The sequence below is a fragment of the Drosophila sechellia genome, chromosome X, assembly GCF_004382195.2.
Source record: "Drosophila sechellia strain sech25 chromosome X, ASM438219v1, whole genome shotgun sequence".
Lineage (NCBI taxonomy): Eukaryota > Metazoa > Arthropoda > Insecta > Diptera > Drosophilidae > Drosophila > Drosophila sechellia.
This window is the reverse complement of record NC_045954.1, coordinates 16,839,617-16,857,894: the sequence shown is the minus strand read 5'-3', so window position 1 is coordinate 16,857,894 and position 18,278 is coordinate 16,839,617. Positions and strand designations below refer to the sequence as shown.

At 41.0% G+C, this 18,278-nt stretch overlaps 3 protein-coding genes across 5 annotated transcripts in view; 1 reads left to right on the top strand and 2 right to left on the bottom strand.

The window, feature by feature from the left end:
- The first annotated feature begins 5,008 nt into the window (after window positions 1–5,008).
- The window catches only part of LOC6617985 (protein gone early), a 25,957-nt gene continuing 12,687 nt past the window's right edge, over window positions 5,009–18,278 (top strand). Inside the window, exons 1-4 of one of the 2 annotated variants that reach the window (XM_032725814.1) lie at window positions 5,009–5,379; window positions 12,470–12,907; window positions 13,270–13,620; window positions 13,684–13,842. In XM_032725814.1, coding sequence (XP_032581705.1) covers window positions 12,589–12,907; window positions 13,270–13,620; window positions 13,684–13,842 — 829 coding nt within the window. In that variant the 5' untranslated portion in view covers window positions 5,009–5,379; window positions 12,470–12,588. The remainder of the gene's footprint in view (window positions 5,380–12,469; window positions 12,908–13,269; window positions 13,621–13,683; window positions 13,843–18,278) is intronic. The other variant, XM_032725815.1, reaches the window with a different exon arrangement.
- Window positions 14,091–15,560, bottom strand: LOC6620792 (uncharacterized transmembrane protein DDB_G0289901). The gene is made up of 3 exons (XM_002044956.2): window positions 15,488–15,560; window positions 14,608–15,400; window positions 14,091–14,524 (listed from the first exon to the last, which is right to left on the bottom strand). Exons 1-3 carry the CDS (start codon window positions 15,500–15,502, stop codon window positions 14,205–14,207), a joined length of 1,128 nt encoding a protein of 375 aa, XP_002044992.2. The 5' UTR covers window positions 15,503–15,560; the 3' UTR covers window positions 14,091–14,204.
- LOC6620790 (serine/threonine-protein phosphatase 2A 56 kDa regulatory subunit epsilon isoform) lies at window positions 15,660–17,407 on the bottom strand. 2 transcript variants are annotated; one of them, XM_002044955.2, is made up of 4 exons: window positions 17,108–17,406; window positions 16,863–17,053; window positions 16,463–16,796; window positions 15,660–16,405 (listed from the first exon to the last, which is right to left on the bottom strand). In XM_002044955.2, the coding sequence occupies exons 1-4, from the start codon at window positions 17,288–17,290 to the stop codon at window positions 16,133–16,135; spliced, it is 981 nt and encodes a 326-aa protein (XP_002044991.1). In that variant the 5' UTR covers window positions 17,291–17,406; the 3' UTR covers window positions 15,660–16,132. The 2 variants fall into 2 exon arrangements, with proteins under 2 accessions (XP_002044991.1, XP_032581713.1); XM_032725822.1 differs by having other exon boundaries at window positions 15,660–16,796; window positions 17,108–17,407.

Sequence of the window (18,278 nt, the reverse complement as noted above, 5' to 3'; positions counted from 1 at the left end):
AATATAAATAAAAATGACGGTCGAGTTGTAAAATTAAAGAAGTGTGTGCCTTTTATTATGACTACTTGGGTTGGAGATTCTGAAATGTGCGGTATAATTTCATCACACATGCACAATTATCTTGAGCTATTTTAAATTAAATTTTTTTTTTTTTTTTTTTTTATGTTTGAACGATGATGTTTTTATTATTTGATCAACGCACTGTTACCCATGCGACAACTTAATTTGATCTGCTTAAATTATTTTATTTTACAATATGTCTTGGTTACTTAAGACTAACAGATTTTTAATCCTAAAAATGATAGGGAGAATTATAATAGTTGATATAACATAATAATTATTATTTATTTGATTATTCTAATGAATTTTAAAACTAAGACTTTCTAGGTCAAAACCAGGTCAGGGAGGTCATGAGGGTGGTGTCGCTTGAGTCTTCTTTTGACTCTAGTCCGAGGGTCAGCATTGACCACAGCTGCAGTTCCTAGCTTCCTTGCTAGGCTGTTGGGGTGTACATTAAGCCTTTCCATATATTTTTGGGCGATGTTCTGGAGCTTGTCTCCTAATTTGGGCACCTTGAGGTCGCGTTCGATGTCTCTTGTTCTCATATACCAAGGAGCCCCCGAAATTCTTCTTAAGGTCTTCGCCTGTAAGATCCGGATCTTATTAAGGTGACTCTTCGCAGCAATGCCGTATACCTGCAGGCCGTAGAACAGGCAGGGGGCCAATATGGACTTGTATATATTGACCTTGCAGCCAAGCGACAGTTTGTTGCGTGGTGCAATGAGCCAAGACATCCGAGCAACCTTGGTCCTGAACGCTTGCTGAATATTTGTGATGTGCCTGCTGAAGGTGAGCTTCCTATCGAGGGTAATACCAAGGTATTTATAAGCCTGATGGTGTCTGATCAGTCTCCCATTCAGACTGACAACCGGACAGCTACCTGTTCGGTTGGAGAACGTCACATTGGCACACTTCTCAGCGTTGATGCGCACATTCCAGTTCTCAGCCCATTGCTGGAATGCATCCAGGTATTCCTGTAGACCAGAAGTGGCAGCCAGGATACTTTTACTTTTCGTGAGCACAGCAGTATCGTCAGCGTAGGTGGCTATGAGCACATCTTCTTCGTCTACCTCTGTGACTGGTGTGTGAGTAGGCATGTCCGAAGCAAAAACTGAGTATAGGGTTGGGCCAAGAACGCTTCCTTGAGGAACTCCAGCTGCAATTGGCTTGATTGACGATTTGTACCCATCAACAGAGACGTGGAATGTGCGTTCTTCCAGGAAACTTTTAACAACCAAATATAGCTGCGGCGGGAACAGCCTCTTCGCTTTGTACAGGAGCCCAGGGTGCCAGACTCTGTCAAATGCCTGTTGAATATCAAGAAAGGCACCTACTGCATACTCCTTGTTTTCCATAGCTTCCAGAGCAAAGTTCACTACTCTATGTAGTTGCTCAGGAGTACCGTGCTGCAACCGGAAGCCAAACTGAAATTTGGGAATCGCTTTGGTAACATCCTTGCAAGTGAGCAGCCTGTTTAGGATCAGCCTCTCCATAATTTTACCCAGAGATGGGAGTAAGCTGATGGGCCTGTACGAGTCAACGTCTGTCGGTGTTTTTCCAGTCTTATGGATCATAATTATGCTCGCCGATTTCCAAGCTTTCGGAAAGTAGCCAACATCAAGAACGCTGTTGAATATTAAGGCAAGGAACTGCAATGCTTGATCTGGGAGAAGTCTAATGGTTCTATTATCAAGAAGATCTTCTCCAGGAGCTTTCTTAAGTGGCAGCTTGGCTATTAAATTCTTCACTTCTTCCAGTGTGACAGCACTCGGAGGCAGGCTCATTTGAAAGGGCGATTCCAAATATTCTTCAACCTGACGACAGAGACTTTCCGGTGCATAGTTATAGGGTGTAAAACGTTGCTCAAGGTTGTTAGCGAACACTTCAGTTTTTTCCAAGCTAGTGCGACACCAGCCACCAGACGGATTTTTGATTGCTGATTTTGGGGTGGGCTGAGCTTTGAACCGTTTCGTGATACGCCACAGTGAGTAATTTGTGCTCGCGTCAGTACCCAAGTTATCCAAGAAGGTATCTATTTGGGCCTGCTTTCTTCGAGCAAGGGCCTTATGCAGGCAGTTGGCCAGTCTACTGTGGATCTGTTGCATGCGGGGATCACCTGTTCTAGCATATTCTTTTCGAACTCTTCGTTTTAGCCTGAGCAGTGCCAATATTCTGGGAGGAAGTTGAAGTGGTCTGGAGGCCTCTACTTCATGCCGATTTCTCGGTGCAGCAAGCTGAGCAGCCTCACTTAGTTTGCTCATGAAAAGGCTTGTGGCATTATCAATGTCCACCGCCTCCAGAATTTGCATATTTACCTCACTCAGCTGTTCAAGATGAGTTTTGAATATGTTTATGTCAGCATTATGGGCAAGTAGTCGGAGAGTTTGTACATCTAGCCTGCCCATACCGTACCCACAGGTTATAAAAAAATCAAGGGCTGATGGTGTTAACAAAGGGTTGTAAGAGTAGAAAGTGGGTTCGCCCGTAGCCAGAACTTGGTATTGCCCATGTGCAATGACTTCTTGCAACATTTTACCTCTAGGACAGGATCTTGGGTTCCCCCACCATGCATGTTTGGCATTGTAATCACCACCAGCAATAAATTTGTTGCCTAACGCAGCAAACATGGATTTGAAGTCATCTACTATCCATCTTTCTGCTGGAGGTAGATATACAGCAGCTACAGTGACGGTCCCAACCGATGTTTGCAGGTGCACGCTCGCTATCTGCCTGTCATTAGTAGAGATAGGTGTCAGAGGGCTGTGACAAAGTCTAGATTTTATGATGACTGCAGAGCCACCTCTACTGTTACCACTGGGGTGGTGGGCGTGATACATAAGATACCCTGGGAGAAAGATGCGCTGACCAACTCGCATGTGTGTTTCCGTGGTAAGCATTACGTCTATATCGTGATCGCTGAGGAATATCCGAAGCTCCTCAGAGCCCCTTGTTAATCCGCGAGCGTTCCACAATCCGATTTTTAAGGTTGGTTGGGTCATTTAGGAATACGTGTAATTAGAACCTGAACCAGTTCTCTGAAAGCTTTATTAGCCTCTACAGTTTCTTGTATAAGCTTAAATAGTTGGTCCATTCTCGTATTGATCGTATATAAGAGATGTTGGTTCTTAATGCCTCAGCTGGAATGTAACCGCTTGAAGAACGTTGTGGAGGTTTGAGTGTGGCAATATTATTAGTCATCGGTAGCCTGGACCTTGGTTTTAGCTTCTTGGCTTTCTCTGCTCTGACAGGGCAGCTTTTGTCTGTCGAGACATGATCACCACCACAATTTACACACAGACATACGTCACTTATGCACAAAGCGGACCCGGTCATATGGGGACCACTACATTTACCACAAATAGGATCCTGGGCGCAATAGTTCTTAGAGTGTCCAAAAATTTGGCATCTTTGACATTGTAGCAGTTCTTTTCTACGTGTAGCGCGCTCAACAGTGACTCTGTATCTGCCAAGTCGAGTTATCTTAAGAGACTCTTTAACATTCGGGCCTTGTTTAAGATTAATATAAAACAAATTTTGTCTAGTTTTGAAGTTTTTTGTAGCTTCATTATCATCTTCGTTTACCTGAATGTTCTTCCAGTCAGACTTTCTGGGGCAATAGATATTAAGGACCTCATAGCCGTGATCAGATTCTGGATACACCAAATATAGAGGTGCGAATGTAGTAGTTTGAGGAGCCAATACTCAGATTAAGAGCCCGTTCCAAGGTGACCGGATCACTTACACTTGGTACGCATATGGCTGGGGGTTTGCTATATTTAGCGGATTGTCCATCACCATCTCGGGCAGCAGAGTCTTCAATGTCAGAATCAGCATCCGACACGTCTTGCTCCATATTCTCCGCTTCAGCAGACAAAAGCGCGAAGCGATTGTTATTTAATGCTGCTGCAGTGGAGGTAGAGGCCTCCTCATTGAGTGGCATAGTGGCCTGCCTTTTAGTTTTACGGCTTGGAGAAGGGGTGAGGATAGATAATGGGGGCTGAGACACGCCTTTTCGTTTCCTGTTGACAGTACGATCATGTGCTTGAAAGGGGCATTTCGCTTTAGATGGCTTATTGGGCAGTGATGACAGAGGCGTCGGCAGTCCATTGTCATAAGGCGTAGTTGGGCAAATGCTAGTGGTCACGGTTGTGCAATCGGTGTATGTAGGAGTACAGATCATGTTGGCCTGTACGTTAGAAATAGTGCAGGTAACACTTGCATTGGTGTTGCTGCTGATTGTCACCATTAAGCTGGAGACCGTAGATTGAGTTGGCATACCTTCCAGGTTAGGGGAAACATCTGCACAGCTGGCGCGGAGTTGGGAGCGTAATTCTCCTGGCTCAACACCTGCTACTTTCCTCATTTTCTCAAATTTATCGCACCCATTGCTAGGTCGCGATTGAGCAAATGAATTCTCCATTATATCAATTGTCTTTATACTTATGCCGTATAATGCAATTGATATTTACTAAACACGATAAGATTTACCGGTTTACTTGTAAGGTAAATTGTAACAACCTCCCGCTTGCGCAGCGCGCAGGGCGAGGGGCAAAAACAACACAGCTTAGAACTTGCTAGTTGCTGATAAGTTTCGCGAACCGAAGCCGTCACCGTTATGCAGTGACTAAAAATAGATTTTGTTTGTGAGATAAGCACACGATCTGCGCAAATGTTTGTGATGGATCACAATTACGTTTTTGTTTTATCCGCGACTTCTGTGAACACGTCCACTCGATTAAACAACGCAAAAGTTTATTTTAAATTAAAATAACGTTTTTTGTGGCCATTCCTTTTCCGGTTTATGTCTTTGCTATTCCAAAGCAATTTTTCCCACCATACCCAAGTTTTTCACGTTGGCGATATTTCGCGCTGATATAGAGATGGTTTTTCGATTTCATTTGCGGCTCCGATTGTCCATCCCTAACGACCATCGCCATAAAAATCGTCACAAAACAAAACTACGACCGTTGATTTGGATGTCGTTCCTCATTTAAAAATTTAAGAAAAAAAAACTATAAACCGCCGCGAAAATTATAAGAATTTGGTATTTTAATTCTTGTTAAGGATACAAAATAACTGGACTCGAATTTAAAACACTTACAACCCTGTTTTCATTGAGTAGGCGAACATAGCGGTTTATTCGGTTTCTCGTTGTTGTTGTTGCTGAGCGCGTAAGAATTCAAAGCAAATCTCCAAAAAATTCGCGCGTATGTGTACTGCTTGATTTTTTTTCGAGTGTGTGTTTTTGCAAATAAATATATTTGTAATTGTGGCGCGATGCAAATATTTCGGAATGCCAAATGAGCTATAAACAAAAAGGTAAAAAACTAAGATTTTCCTTCTGCAACGGAATTTCCAATCGCGTATGTGCCTGTGAAAGAGACAGAGAGAGAGAGAGAGCGTAAATGTAAGCGCACTTCAAGCCACCGTTTTGTTGTTGTTTTTGTACGAAGGTGGAAAAGTGTCGCAGTGTGTGTGTGCTTGTGTGTGTGTGAAATGCCGGCAGAACCGGTTTAGCAAGTGGCCAAAGCAAAAACAAAAAGAAAATAAAAATAAAAAAAAACTGATCAGATACTTCGTTCACACGTCGATCGGTATTGCGATCAGGATTTCATATTACCCTATTGCGACTGATGCAGTATAATGATCGTTGGACATACGGACATAAATGACATGAATGAAAACCGAACATATTTGTAAACCCAGTTATAATTATTTTTATATAGATTTATTATATAATAGTGTGTAAAGAGGTTATCGACTTATTTGCCGACTTTCTTTTACTAAAATCTGTGTATTTAAAGAACCAATTCGTTTCGTTCGCACTCTTCCATGAATGAACATCGCGATCTCCTTTCGTGTGAACGACAAACAACGGCCATACCAACAATTCTGTGTCGCTCTCTCTTCTTCGCCATCTCCTCCTCCCCCCTCATTCGTTGCAAATGCACTCGTGTCAATTCTATTATTTTTATTTCCTTTCCCCGAAATTCCCGTAATTAATGCGTAAGAACGTCAACGTCGGCAGAGGAAGAATGAGAAGAAGAAGAATCAGAGGATCACAGCATCACGTCCCAGCAAAAACAACAAGAAATCATAATTCTGAGATAATAAGCCGGTGACATTGAAAAGCGTCGTAAATAACCTTGATCTTGGGCACGAGTCTACAGATTTTAACGCCTGATTGCGTATTTAGTTAACTTGTAGGTTTTAAAAATATGTAGTTTTCATTACATGCTAACAATTGTTTTGGCACACATTGCATAATAAAATAAATCATTCTACCAGATGGTAATACTTAGTAAGAAATTTCTTGTATCTTTTCCCAGATATTGTTTGTTTTTAATAATTTGATGACTATGTGGATAATTATGACATTTGAAGTATGCACTTCCTGTTATATTTACCCCATTGCACACATCTGTTTCTCAGCTTCTTCCGTGTTGGCCCACTTATTTTTGGATTACCGTTATGCATTTAGCATTTTGAGCATGTGCAAAAGTGAAGCCTCCGTTCTTCATCGCTGTATCGTCTTCATTGTAATGCTCACGCACGAAATTGGGATTACCAAATCCCCAAAAACTCCCTCCTATTTATTGTACCAAATATTCGCCTCCGCCCGCATTCGTCACTTTTCCATTGTCTGCGTCACTCGTTACGCACTTTTTGTCCATCGAAACAAAAAGTAAAAAAAAAAGCACTCGAAAAGCTAACCTTAACCGCACCTTTTTCCGTTAAACGTTTTACGGTTTCAGCATTCCGCTCGAGTGCTTTTTGCATACGAGGGTTAAGATCACAAAGATTTGACTGACTTACAGACTTGGTCGATCGAATATGATAGGTTTTACAGATAATTGGTTTTGAAATCCATTTAAAATGTGATCTAAAACATAGAACAAATTCTCGCAAAAATGTAAATACGTTTCTGAATGCATTTCCCTTTACATTTTGATTGCCTTAGAGTTTAAATGGTTGGGAAATACACAGGAAAAACTACATTTATTTGCACTCCAGTGGTCTAAAATCTTAGAAATGTTCTCAGCCAGCTCAATTAATTAGGTTTCCATGTTTGGAGTGTTTGTTTCGTTCGAAAGCGAAGTTGCATAAGCAAACATTCGCATTCTGCAGTTCTCAATTTGTCGACTTTTTAGTGACTTCGACTAGTTGACGACAAATTGTTGACACATTTAACAACTGATTCCGATGGTCGGTGGGTGGAAGGTGGCGACTGGGGGCTAGTGGGCTTGGGGGGAGGTGCGACAAGGTTATCATCGCACCCAAAGCTGCCATTAACTCAAATTAAATGTCAATAGCGCGGGGCACAAAAAATCGTATAAATTGGGTTCGACACGGGGCGAAAATCGCTGTCAAAGTACGCCACACTCAATTAGCCGCAAAGTCAAATTGATTTTCTAATTCCATGCATTAGTTTGTATGGCTAATATCTGTTTAGCATGAGTGTGATTGTTTAAGTCGCAGCATTACGTTTTATAACGCCTGTCACAAGTGATCAGGGAATTTATGGTCTTCCCAACCTATCTGTATCTGTATATACAGCTGTGTTCAAAAAAATAGCAGTGCGATGGAAACTAAGGAACACAAATGTATTTATCCATGTCCCTTTTTGGTATCCACTTTTTATTCCACTTTTTTTTGTAAAATGGAATGTATAGATATAGAAAAAAAGAAAATCCCGTCAGTTTTTCATGTTATCCTTTTTATATTTACATTCTTGAGCAAATTCACCACTTTTAGGCTGTTCATAAGAATAGCAGTCTTTGGTTTTGTCCATCGTAAAGTCTCGAAATGATCAATATTTTCTAAAAAGTGAGTTTGGTTAAGTTAATTCGTACATTTTAAAGGGCAATTAATTAAACAAAAAATTTTAAAAATTTTATTTTAGTGGGTAGAGGACACCACTGCTCCCAGGAGAAAAGAATGCTAATTTTTAAGCTTAGAAAGGAAGGAAAAACTTATAAGGACATTCAAAAAACCCATGAATGTTCTGCCAAAATGGTATCCAATGCCATGGGTCAAAAATCGTGCTATTTGGTGGAACTGGTTCACTAAAATCCTGGTATGGGCTTGTTTTTTTTTTTACAATGGTATGAGTCCATAACATATGATATATGGTATTATAGACCAAAACGCATATGCAAATATATTTAGTGATGTCTTACTGTCATATTCTGAATTTAATATGCCCTTAAAATGGACATTCCAACAGGATAATGATCCGAAACACACAAGCATATCGGCTAAGAATTGGTTCACCCAAAATCGAATTGATGTAATGCCTTGTCCAGCACCATCTTCCAATTTAAACCCGATTGAAAACCTGTGGGGGGACATTAAGCAATATGTGTCGAAGAACTCCAGGACGCCTAAGGCTCAGATTTGGCAAGTTGTGCAGGATGCATGGTCAAAAATACCCCCCAAACGTTACCAGGACCTGGTGGACTCCATGTCGCGTGGGTGTAAGGCTGTGATGGCTAACAAAGGCTATCCAACCAAGTATTAGGCCCTAATTAACACATTAAAAAGAAAAACTAAATTCGTTCTAAGTCAAGTTTTTTTTTTTTACTATTTTTTCATAGCACTGCTATTTTAGTGAACACCTGAATTTCTGCCTATTATGTTGTTTTAATCTATATTTTCAAAACTTTTGAAGAAATAAAAGTAAAACATTTGCTAAATTGTTTGAAATTAAATACCTAACGATATTATAAAAAAAATTTGACCATTAAAATTGTAAATCATAGGAATTTTTTAACTTAAACTGCTATTTTTTTGAACACAGCTGTATATATGGTCGCTGGTGATTTATGTGCGGCATGTTCAAATATGGTAACTCGAACTGGAAAGCAAATAAATAGAAGGGGGAAAGTCGATGCCGGGTTTTCTTTCTTTTTTGGTCACACAAAGGAAGCACCGATTTTCTTTCATTTTTCTTCGGTGTTTCCGCTCGCCCGGAAATATTACAATAAACACCTAAATATGCTGTGAATGAATAATGTCTTCATATTTCACTTTGGCTAAGAATTATTGCCTCATAATTGTAATGAAATAGCAATATAATTTTGAAGCGAAACCTGATTCATTATTACTGTATATATAAAAAAAGAAGTGCTGACTCGCACTTTCATTGAGCTCCCTTCAGCTTTGGGATTTTATCAAAGTTTATCTCCGACTTCCAAGGGAATTTCCCACACCTCTTCACTTGTATTATCTCCATCCCATCCCCAATCGAACTGCGTCTCAACTTTCAATTGCGCTGCGCTGGAGGAATAAGAACAATAATCGAGAATCCACCCCAAACTAAATGACGCCGCATCTTCTCAATATTTTCTAGTGGCTGAAATAAACTCAGTCCAAACTTCAGTTTCTCCATGGCCATGGCTTCTCATATTCATAATCGAATCAAGCCAAATATGCATAAATCAGGCTTCAGAAAAAAAACCCTCGAAATCAAAGCAACTTGATAAGAACGATGAAATTTAGCTCTTTTTTGGCCGAAGCGTGTGTCCCCAATAATGAATGATTTTTTTTATGAAATTTCGCCACTGCGGCGGCGTTCTTTCAGCTGACAAAGTGCCCCATAAAACCCGAGAGTGACAGCTAATTTTTCTAAAAAAATAATTAAAGGCATTAAAGCCTGCAGAAATATGAATCACACTGAAAGGGTTGAAAGCGAAGACAGAATATTCTACGAGTATTTGAAGATGCAAGACTCGTAATATTATATTATAAATAAAGAAAACATATGCCTTAAGATCTGATAAAAAACACACTTTCATAATTAGTTTTCAATATTTTTAGTTTTTTTTTTTTTTACTTCAGAAATCCTTTCAATAATGCTTTCTAGTATCGCAGTTATTTTAGTGTGTAATCCGGGTTTATCTCTATACGACTTCTTGTGGAGATCTTATCGCTTGATATGGAGCTAAGTTCTCCCAACATTACTCAACAACCTGAGATAGTTGCCCATAGCACCACCATATTCCATCGCAACCTTAAGTTTTTTTTCGAATGGCTATATAGGGCTATATGGGATAGATAAAGTCGGAGATATAGAGTGCGGAGATAATTGTTTATGGCTCTCCGAATATTAAACAGACCTTTATTTTTTCAATTAATCTCTTAGGCAATCTACAGAACTAATCTCTGCTGAATGTTACGAAATTGATTTATGCTAACCGTGAACTAAATATATAAAACTATATAAAAACTTATCAGGCTGAAAAAAAATGGGCGGAGAATGTCTTAGTAGCGGCGTCTAGAAATGAGCAATGTATTAGGCAATAATCTCAACTCGATAAGATAAGTAATAGCCGTTTTCATTGTTTTTTCCCCCGTTCCGCTTATATTATTTTTCACCCAGCCAAATCCTCGCAACTGACCACAACTTATCGCTATTTTGGGAATTTAAAGATTTGCAGGGGCTTGGAAACCTAAATCTAGATTGAATATCGAACTCTTTTTCAAATGCCAATGCGCTGAGGGCTCTTCTAATTACGTGTAATTGTGATTCACGGGCTGGTAATGTCCGCCTGGCATTGTAAAATTTCCAATGTTGGAAAATGTATTACTACCTTGATCAAAAAGTTACCGGAATTTATTCAGAAAATTAAAAATACAAGATTATACATCAAAATCGATATTGTCCCCTTCAAAGTACTCCCCATCGACTGCAACGCACTTATGCCAGCGCTTGATCCAATCCTTGAAACATTTTTCATATTCAATTTGCGGTATGGCCATCAAAGCCATCTTCGATTTTTCCATGATTTCATCCCGGGTGCTGAAACGTGTTCCACGGAGCGGTTTCTTGAGTCGACCGAATAGGAAAAAGTCGCAGGGAGCCAAGTCAGGAGAATTCGGTGGTTGTTGAATGGTATTCGTTCCGTTTTTAGCCAAATGTTCACGGATAATGATGGCATTCAACGCGGTTCCTTTTTTGCACGAAATTCAGGTCTTTCGGCACCAGCTTTGCAGCGACACGTCTGAGGCCCAAATCATTAACCAAAATGTCTTGAACGGATCCAAAAGCCAAAGGGTTGTGCCAACCTAAAAAAAAAAAGAGAACTAAAATCGGGTGACTGAAAGCGCCACACGGTGGTGATTCCGGGAACTTTTTGATCAAGGTAGTATTTACAAGAGAAGAAGAAGAAGGAAAACCTGCTTGTTGAACATCATGTGCTGATGCTCAAATTGCGCTTCATAAACTCTCGCGTGCATTGTATGTAGTTTCATAATTAACCTGCCGCCTCCCCATTTCAATTGTGTGGGTGGATTGGCTGCTTTCGTTGCGGATTAAATGACAAAAATGCTATACAATTTCACGGCGAAAACAAAAGGTGGAAAACTATTTCAAGTCTAGCATAACCACAGAGAAACAGAAGCACAGCCAAGTGACGCCCTCTGGCGGTCGGCGGAGCGAAACTAAAGCGGCCCGCAATGCAAATAGATCACTTTTTAAGATCCTATACTATAACGATTGATATAGCCAATTTCTAAAATAAATACTATTAGAACTCGCATAAACTGGCAGACAGATTTTTCGTGCAATTAGCAATTAACCCAGTTTAATTTTTTAAGACAACCGAGACGTCGCTGCATTTTTAATTATTTGCACGGCGCTCAATAGAAATTTATGCATGTCGCAAAAAAAAAAAAAAACAGTTGGCGCTCCTTCTGTCTCTTTCCCTTTTCTTTTGGAGGTCTCCCTCCCACATATTCGGATATATGTATATATTTTCGCCAGTCGAAGTCTTTCGCCAGTGCAAATTGCCAGCAATTGTTGTCAATTTAAAATTGAAAAGAAGTCGAATGTTGAACAAGAATGCAGGCAACATATATGTATGTGCGCTTAAGAGCGAATATATAGCCGGTGATCTTGGATTTATATATATTTAAAAATGATATATAGTTATAAAATGTTTCGCTTAAAACTGATTTAATGCAAATTTGTATTTTAAAATCGCAAAGAATGTGTTTTGAATTTACCATCATACATTCAAGTATCCAAACCATCACCTAAAAAATGATTGAAGCATGTTAAATTTAACTTAATGATAAGTTTTTAACTTTTGAAAAGCAATGCCGTAGGTTATCGGATTACTTTTTAGCAAACATACAGGTGCCATTTCGTTGGCCGCAGCTGTGGATCTCAGGCATCAAGTGGCTGCTATCTGTGGGCAATTTTCACTTATCTCCGCTGCTCCACATAACAAAAAGGTTTCTTTATTGCCAGCGGTTGGTGGGTAGTTGGGTGTATAGCCATGTCCGTATATCATGTCTCAAGGTAATCTTTTTGATTAGCAAGAGACGGTTTATACCGCCTGGAATTCCGTGTATTTGTATACTCACTCTGTGAAAATTCTCAACCATTTCCTTGTCTTACTTGCAGAGCTACTTAGGAAGTGATTGAAAATGCCGAATCATCTGAATTGAGCGGTAGACAACGACGAGAGCACGACTTAAATCGGCTGATCAGCTGGGAAACATCGAGTTGCACAGCCACACGCAATGGCCATCAATCAGGGCAAGTACAAACCGACGATCTGCGCCATCGACGAGGTGGATGACCGCAGTTTCAAGCTGCACAACAGCCAGGACGAGATCGGTGGCAAGCAGCAGCTGCAGCAGATCGAGGGCAGCGAAACGGCTCCGCTGACCACCAATCAACAGAAGTTGCACATGGACGACGGCTCACATCTGACGCCCAAGGATCTGGAGGCGGCGCGACAGGATGCCCTCAACGAGGTCGCTGCCGGAGGAGCAGGTGGCAGGACACCAGCGGCAATCACACCCAACTCCACGCATCCGTCGGCCAATGGACTGAGAGGTGTGAATCCATCAACAAAAGCATGATACATTCATATATCCATTCATTCTCAAATTAGGGCTAACTTTTTGCTTAAACAGATTATGTAGCTTCATGTTTCTAAGTGAATTGTTATTGAAATAGTAGAAGATCGTAAATATACAACGTAAATCTCATTTTATTAAAAAAATTAAATACAAATAGGGATCTAAACTGCTTTTGTAGTTATTTTCAAATTGTTAATTCTTAAGTATGACGACTTAAATTTAATTTTTAGATTTCTTTAATTTTCATAATTGTATATGTATATACCATGTAACCAGTTCCATCCTCATTTCATTAATATCACATTTTCCCTATCCCTGGCACTCGCCCGATGATAGCCTTGCTGCTTCCAGGCCGACGATCCTTCGACGCGCTGATGAGCCTGTCGCGCAAGCGTCGCATCCTGTACGTAACCACCGCCTGCCTCTGTGCCCTGCTCCTGCTGATCATCATCCTGCTGCTGGCCTTCTGGCCGGAGGTGCCCTTCTACCTGCGGGCGCCGCTCTGCCTGGAGAAGGAGTGCGTGGAGAGCAGCCGGCAGCTGCTCCTGTGGGCCAACACCTCGAAGAGTCCTTGCCACGAGACGTACGAGTGGGCGTGCGGCAACTTTGCCAGCGATTATGCCAACCACGAGTACTTTGTGATCAAACGCGGCGAGTGGAACTACGAGACCTACAATGAGTATCAGGGTAAGCTGAGCTTTATTCCCTTTGATTCCATTTGATTCATTTATATACTGTATCTCTTCACAGAACTCAATGAACTGAATCGATTTATTGCAATGCTGCCAAATTCGCAAGAGGGTTCCGTGGAGTCCACGGTGAGCAGTCTGTATCGCAGTTGCCGCGAGACGGATGTTCTCGACAAGAGCCAGTCGGATCTGCTCCTGAAACGGGCCATCAATGCAGTGTGTGAGTTCTAGTTATAATTACCTACACTTTTACGGGGTTATATTCACTGAAAGAAGATGATTGCCTTTCTATGGACTTTTTCTTTTCTCTAAACTTTTATACAACAAAAATTACATACTTTTAGGCTTCTTAGTTAAAGTCTTGACCAAATTGACCAATACGATAGGAAGTTTTGTTCCGATTGTTAATAACTTTTGGGCCTTCAACTTTACTCATTCTTCGTTGCACTTAGAAAATCGAGACGATTATTTATATTCTTCTATTTCTGTGTATTTATGTTTTCAAAAAAAAAAAACCTTTGACTATTGCATGACTGTACAGTAAAAATGGTGGCTATTTATCAGTATCCTGCTGAACAACATCTATTTGCCATTGGGTGGCAGATAGGTGGCACTCTGGGCATTCTTGATAATGGTGCCACCGGAGATGACTCCTCCGGTGATTCCGCCAGAGGTGCCGCCGGACAACGAGGTCGTAGTGTAGCTGCCACCGGTGGCTCCAGTGCCACCGGAAACGTAGTGAGCGGTGCCGCCAGTGGAGCCAGTGCCTCCGGAAACGTAGTGAGAGCTGCCAGAGCTTGCGGCACCAACAGCACCACCATCCAAAATGCCAACAACCGACTGAGCGGGGGCCACACCACCATCCTGGTGCTCTGAGGTTCCCTCGATCCTGTCGTATTCGGCTGATAGATGATAGGGACGATATGTAATCAGTACTAGTTTTGCAAATACCCTAATTTACTGTGCCAACATGTGGACAACTCACCCTGAATCTGCTGCTGGGCATGAGACGCCTCGGCGTCGGTCTTGTACTTGATGAAGAAGACCTCCGGCTTGCTGGGCACCGTGGGTGCGGGCGTGGCAATATCGTTGACCTCCAGCTGATTGTCCTTCTTGCTGAGCACATAGATGACGGTCTTCTCCTCCTTGGGTGCATATTCGGCGGACAGCTTGACGTTGGCATTGCTTGAGGATGGGGCCTTAATGAATACCACACGGTAGTTCTTCTGCGGGCGTCCAATCACCAGATGCTTGGAGCGCTCCAGATTCTCATGCTCTTCGGGTGCGGCAACGGTGAAGAACTGCTTGTGGATGATGGGCTCCTGGAAGCCACGCTGGACCTCCTGCTCCTGCTGCTGCTGGTAGGTGGGTGCCTGATAGCCGGCCAGAGTACCGAATCCAATATTGGGCGAGGGTCCAAATCCAGTGAAGGAGCTACCGCCGTAGTTGGAAGAGCCGCCAGTGCTGTAGGTGGCTCCATTTCCTCCAGTCGAGTAGGTGGCTCCATGTCCACCAGTCGAGTAGGTGGCTCCATTACCACCACCATAGTGGCTCACCGAATGGGGGGCAGAGGAGCTGCCCACCAGGGAGCCAACGCTGGCGGTCTGGAAAGCGCCCAGTGGTCCATAGGAAGACACCGAGGAGTGGCTGGGAGCCGTCAGGAAACCGCCGCTGGATCCTCCACTGGAACCGGACCTGGTCAAAGAACCAGACACTCCGCTGCCGTAGTTATAGCCCTGGGGCTTGGCTTGGCTAAGAACCAGCAGAGAGCAAAGTGTCTAGAATCACAAAAAAAAAAAAAAAAATGTAATCCTCCGGGGTTAATCCTGCGGTTGCTCCTTCGGTTAATCCGTCAGTTAACTTACCACAAATAGACGCATGTTGAGTGGTTTTCAGTTGTTGGCTTAATGATGCTCCCCCTTGATGATTTGTGGCCTTTTATACACCGAATATTGGTTCCTCCGCTTCTTACGATTTTTCTATAATTTTTTTTTTCTTTTCGCCGGTTTAATTAATTGCTCAATTATTTGACTATGCTGAACCTCTGACATTTGACTTGTTTGTGTGGCCCTCTCTGTCGCACGTCTTGGCACCGTCTCTTTCGCGCTTCCTTTAATGTGACCTGTTGTCCAGCGTTGCTCGTTTTGTTATTTTTTTTGTTTTTTTCGGTGCGATCATAAATCATAGTCGAGTTCATATATATTCGCCGGTCGTCGACGTTGTTGATCGCAGGTGGATCAATATCAATATCCATATCCATATCACCGTCACTATCAAAATATCGTTTCAAATCGCACGTCTTAATTTGATCAGCATTGAAATGATTAGCCCGCTTGCAGATATATGTAGATAGTGCTCAAAGTTGTGTAAGGTTCTGAGGCATGCGGCTTAATTAATGTTATCTTGTGAATATAGTATTGAATTCTGTTGTATTGTAAAGTATGAAGTGTTAAGAAATATGACATATAAAACATATATGCAATGTTTCTGTTGTAATCATTGTGTAGTTCTTATATAATATGCTCAAGTAGTATAGAACTCTTGGCGTTCTTCGGTTCTTTGACGCACATACACATAGAAGTCATTCTTCTAAACAGCGTGTTGTTCATTTTTAGTAAATAACATAAAACAATGGAGACATGCGATTGCATTGGTGTTCCCAAATGACGGATCAATATGCGTAATAGGTGTGGACATACGATGGGTATGATGAGCTCGTGGTTTCGATCTATAACCTTCAAGACCTTATAGTTTTCCCACAAACGAAGAGTGTACTCAGATATCTGAGAGGTAATATTACTAGTAATACAATTTGTAGGTTCAATTCGGTCGATTCTTACCTTAGTGCTTTCATTGCACAGGCATTTGGAAATATGATTGAACACCATCGGCAGGACTTTCTTGACCTCTTGCTCATCTTTTATAAGCAGAATTCTGCCAATCTCGTTTAGAAAGAAAGTCACCTTGGTAATGGACGTCTTCGGCCAGATACGTAGAAGACCTTTTAAATATTTCTCAATGAAAGATGGATTTTGGATAAGGAGTGCGATAACGCATTTTATCAGCTGATTGAAATACTCTGGTAGCGATGGTGGCTTGTGCAAAGGCAAAAGTATCTTAAAGAGCAGTTGCTCGTGTTCGGTTTCAACTGGTTGAGTAAATCCCATGATTATACTGCTCAAAAAAGAAAAAATATGGAAAAAATATGAAAAAAATTATCAAGCTTAGGAATAAACGTACTCATAGTAAGTGTCCAGAATTTCTGCGATGCAAAGAAAGTCATTTTTTTCGAAAATGAATCGAAAGAATACATCGTTGTACTGACTGCGAATAAATGGACGCAAGTTGATGCACTTTAAATAGATGCGGCGCAATATACCCTGCATAAATTTGCGATCATTAGCATCCTTACTTTCTAAGCGTTCCACTAACTATGGGAATTGGTCGTTAGTTAACTCCAAACTCTAAAAATCACTTGCACTCACCTTCACGACAATTATTTTATGAATCCTCTGAACATCGAGGTTGGGACAAAAATTATGCGTTTTCACGAAACTGGAGAATAGCTCTGTGACTGCCTGCTTCTTGGACAACGAGTTGCTCAGTTTTCGAATTTTGCACGGACTAACATCGCTGTCGGTGAGTCGAGAGTGGTCAAAGTTATTCATTTTCGGATTGTTTATTTTATTTTTTGCGAAATTTTCGTTCGAGAATCAGAATATGTGCTCGTCGCTCGGCCCTTCAATGAGAAGTGAGAGTTATGCCCAAGTTGAAGCGATTATGTAAGGTAATGTGATTTGACAGAATGATATGATGAAAATCAAGGACTATTCGATTAGAGATTTTCAAATGTTTTTTTTGGCCCCAAGAATTAGCAATGGAATTTCATTCCATTCGCAGTGCTTTCAATTTCCTTTGGAAATTCTCTTTCAATCGCATTCACCATCTTATAAGGAATGTTTGACCAGTTGTGCTTGTAATACTTGAAATTATAGCTTTGACCATCTTGATTGATGGGCGCAATTTGTTTGCTGTCTTCGTTGTTCAAACAAATGTCTGAAAGAATCAGTTGGTTCTTTATTATTTTTCTGGTTCTTTTCTCTTCGCCGGTGATTTTTCTTGATTTTTTTCGGATTTCTGTTTTGCCGGCTTGGTTGGTTCTTGGAATAGAACTTGCTTCCGCCATGGGACTTTAGTTTGACGTATTAAGCCATTGTTAACAAGAGCTTAATTATGTTGGAGGAATTAAACAGCATCACTAAGAGCGTTATTATTTTTAATTTTTTGGAGCCACAGGCGCAGCAATTTATTGGCATTGATTTTGATTGCTGTATACTCTTGTATTTGAAAAGTTCACTGTAAATTCATTGAAATTAATATATTTAAATTGATTTATTTGATGATAAACTTTCCTACATAATCTGCCTCTTGAATTAAACTAAGCTCATTTTGAGTTTTAAAGAAACTAGTCCGACTATCTGTTGTTGCAATGGCATTTCAATTATTGTTGGACTTTAGGTTTCCGCTTTGATCTTCGCAGTTTTGACAAATCTTTGTTAGCCCATAAATTATGTCATTAGTTTTGATAAGTTCGGCGGCATGGCAAACAAAGTGCCGCAAAGGATTTTATAATACACAAGACAGGAAATACCCTAG

What these genes read in the sequence shown, in the direction of transcription:
- LOC6620792 (XM_002044956.2), bottom strand. An exon ending in TGCCCAGCAGCAGATTCAGG is followed by an intron (nt 14,525 to 14,607) that starts GTGAGTTGTCCA and finishes ATCATCTATCAG; the next exon opens with CCGAATACGACAGGATCGAG.
- LOC6620790 (XM_032725822.1), bottom strand. Translation starts at nt 17,290, where the DNA reads ATGAATAACTTTGACCACTCTCGACTCACCGACAGCGATGTTAGTCCG. An exon ending in ATAAAATAATTGTCGTGAAG is followed by an intron (nt 17,054 to 17,107) that starts GTGAGTGCAAGT and finishes CAATTCCCATAG; the next exon opens with TTAGTGGAACGCTTAGAAAG. An exon ending in ATTCTGGACACTTACTATGA is followed by an intron (nt 16,797 to 16,862) that starts GTACGTTTATTC and finishes TTTTTTGAGCAG; the next exon opens with TATAATCATGGGATTTACTC.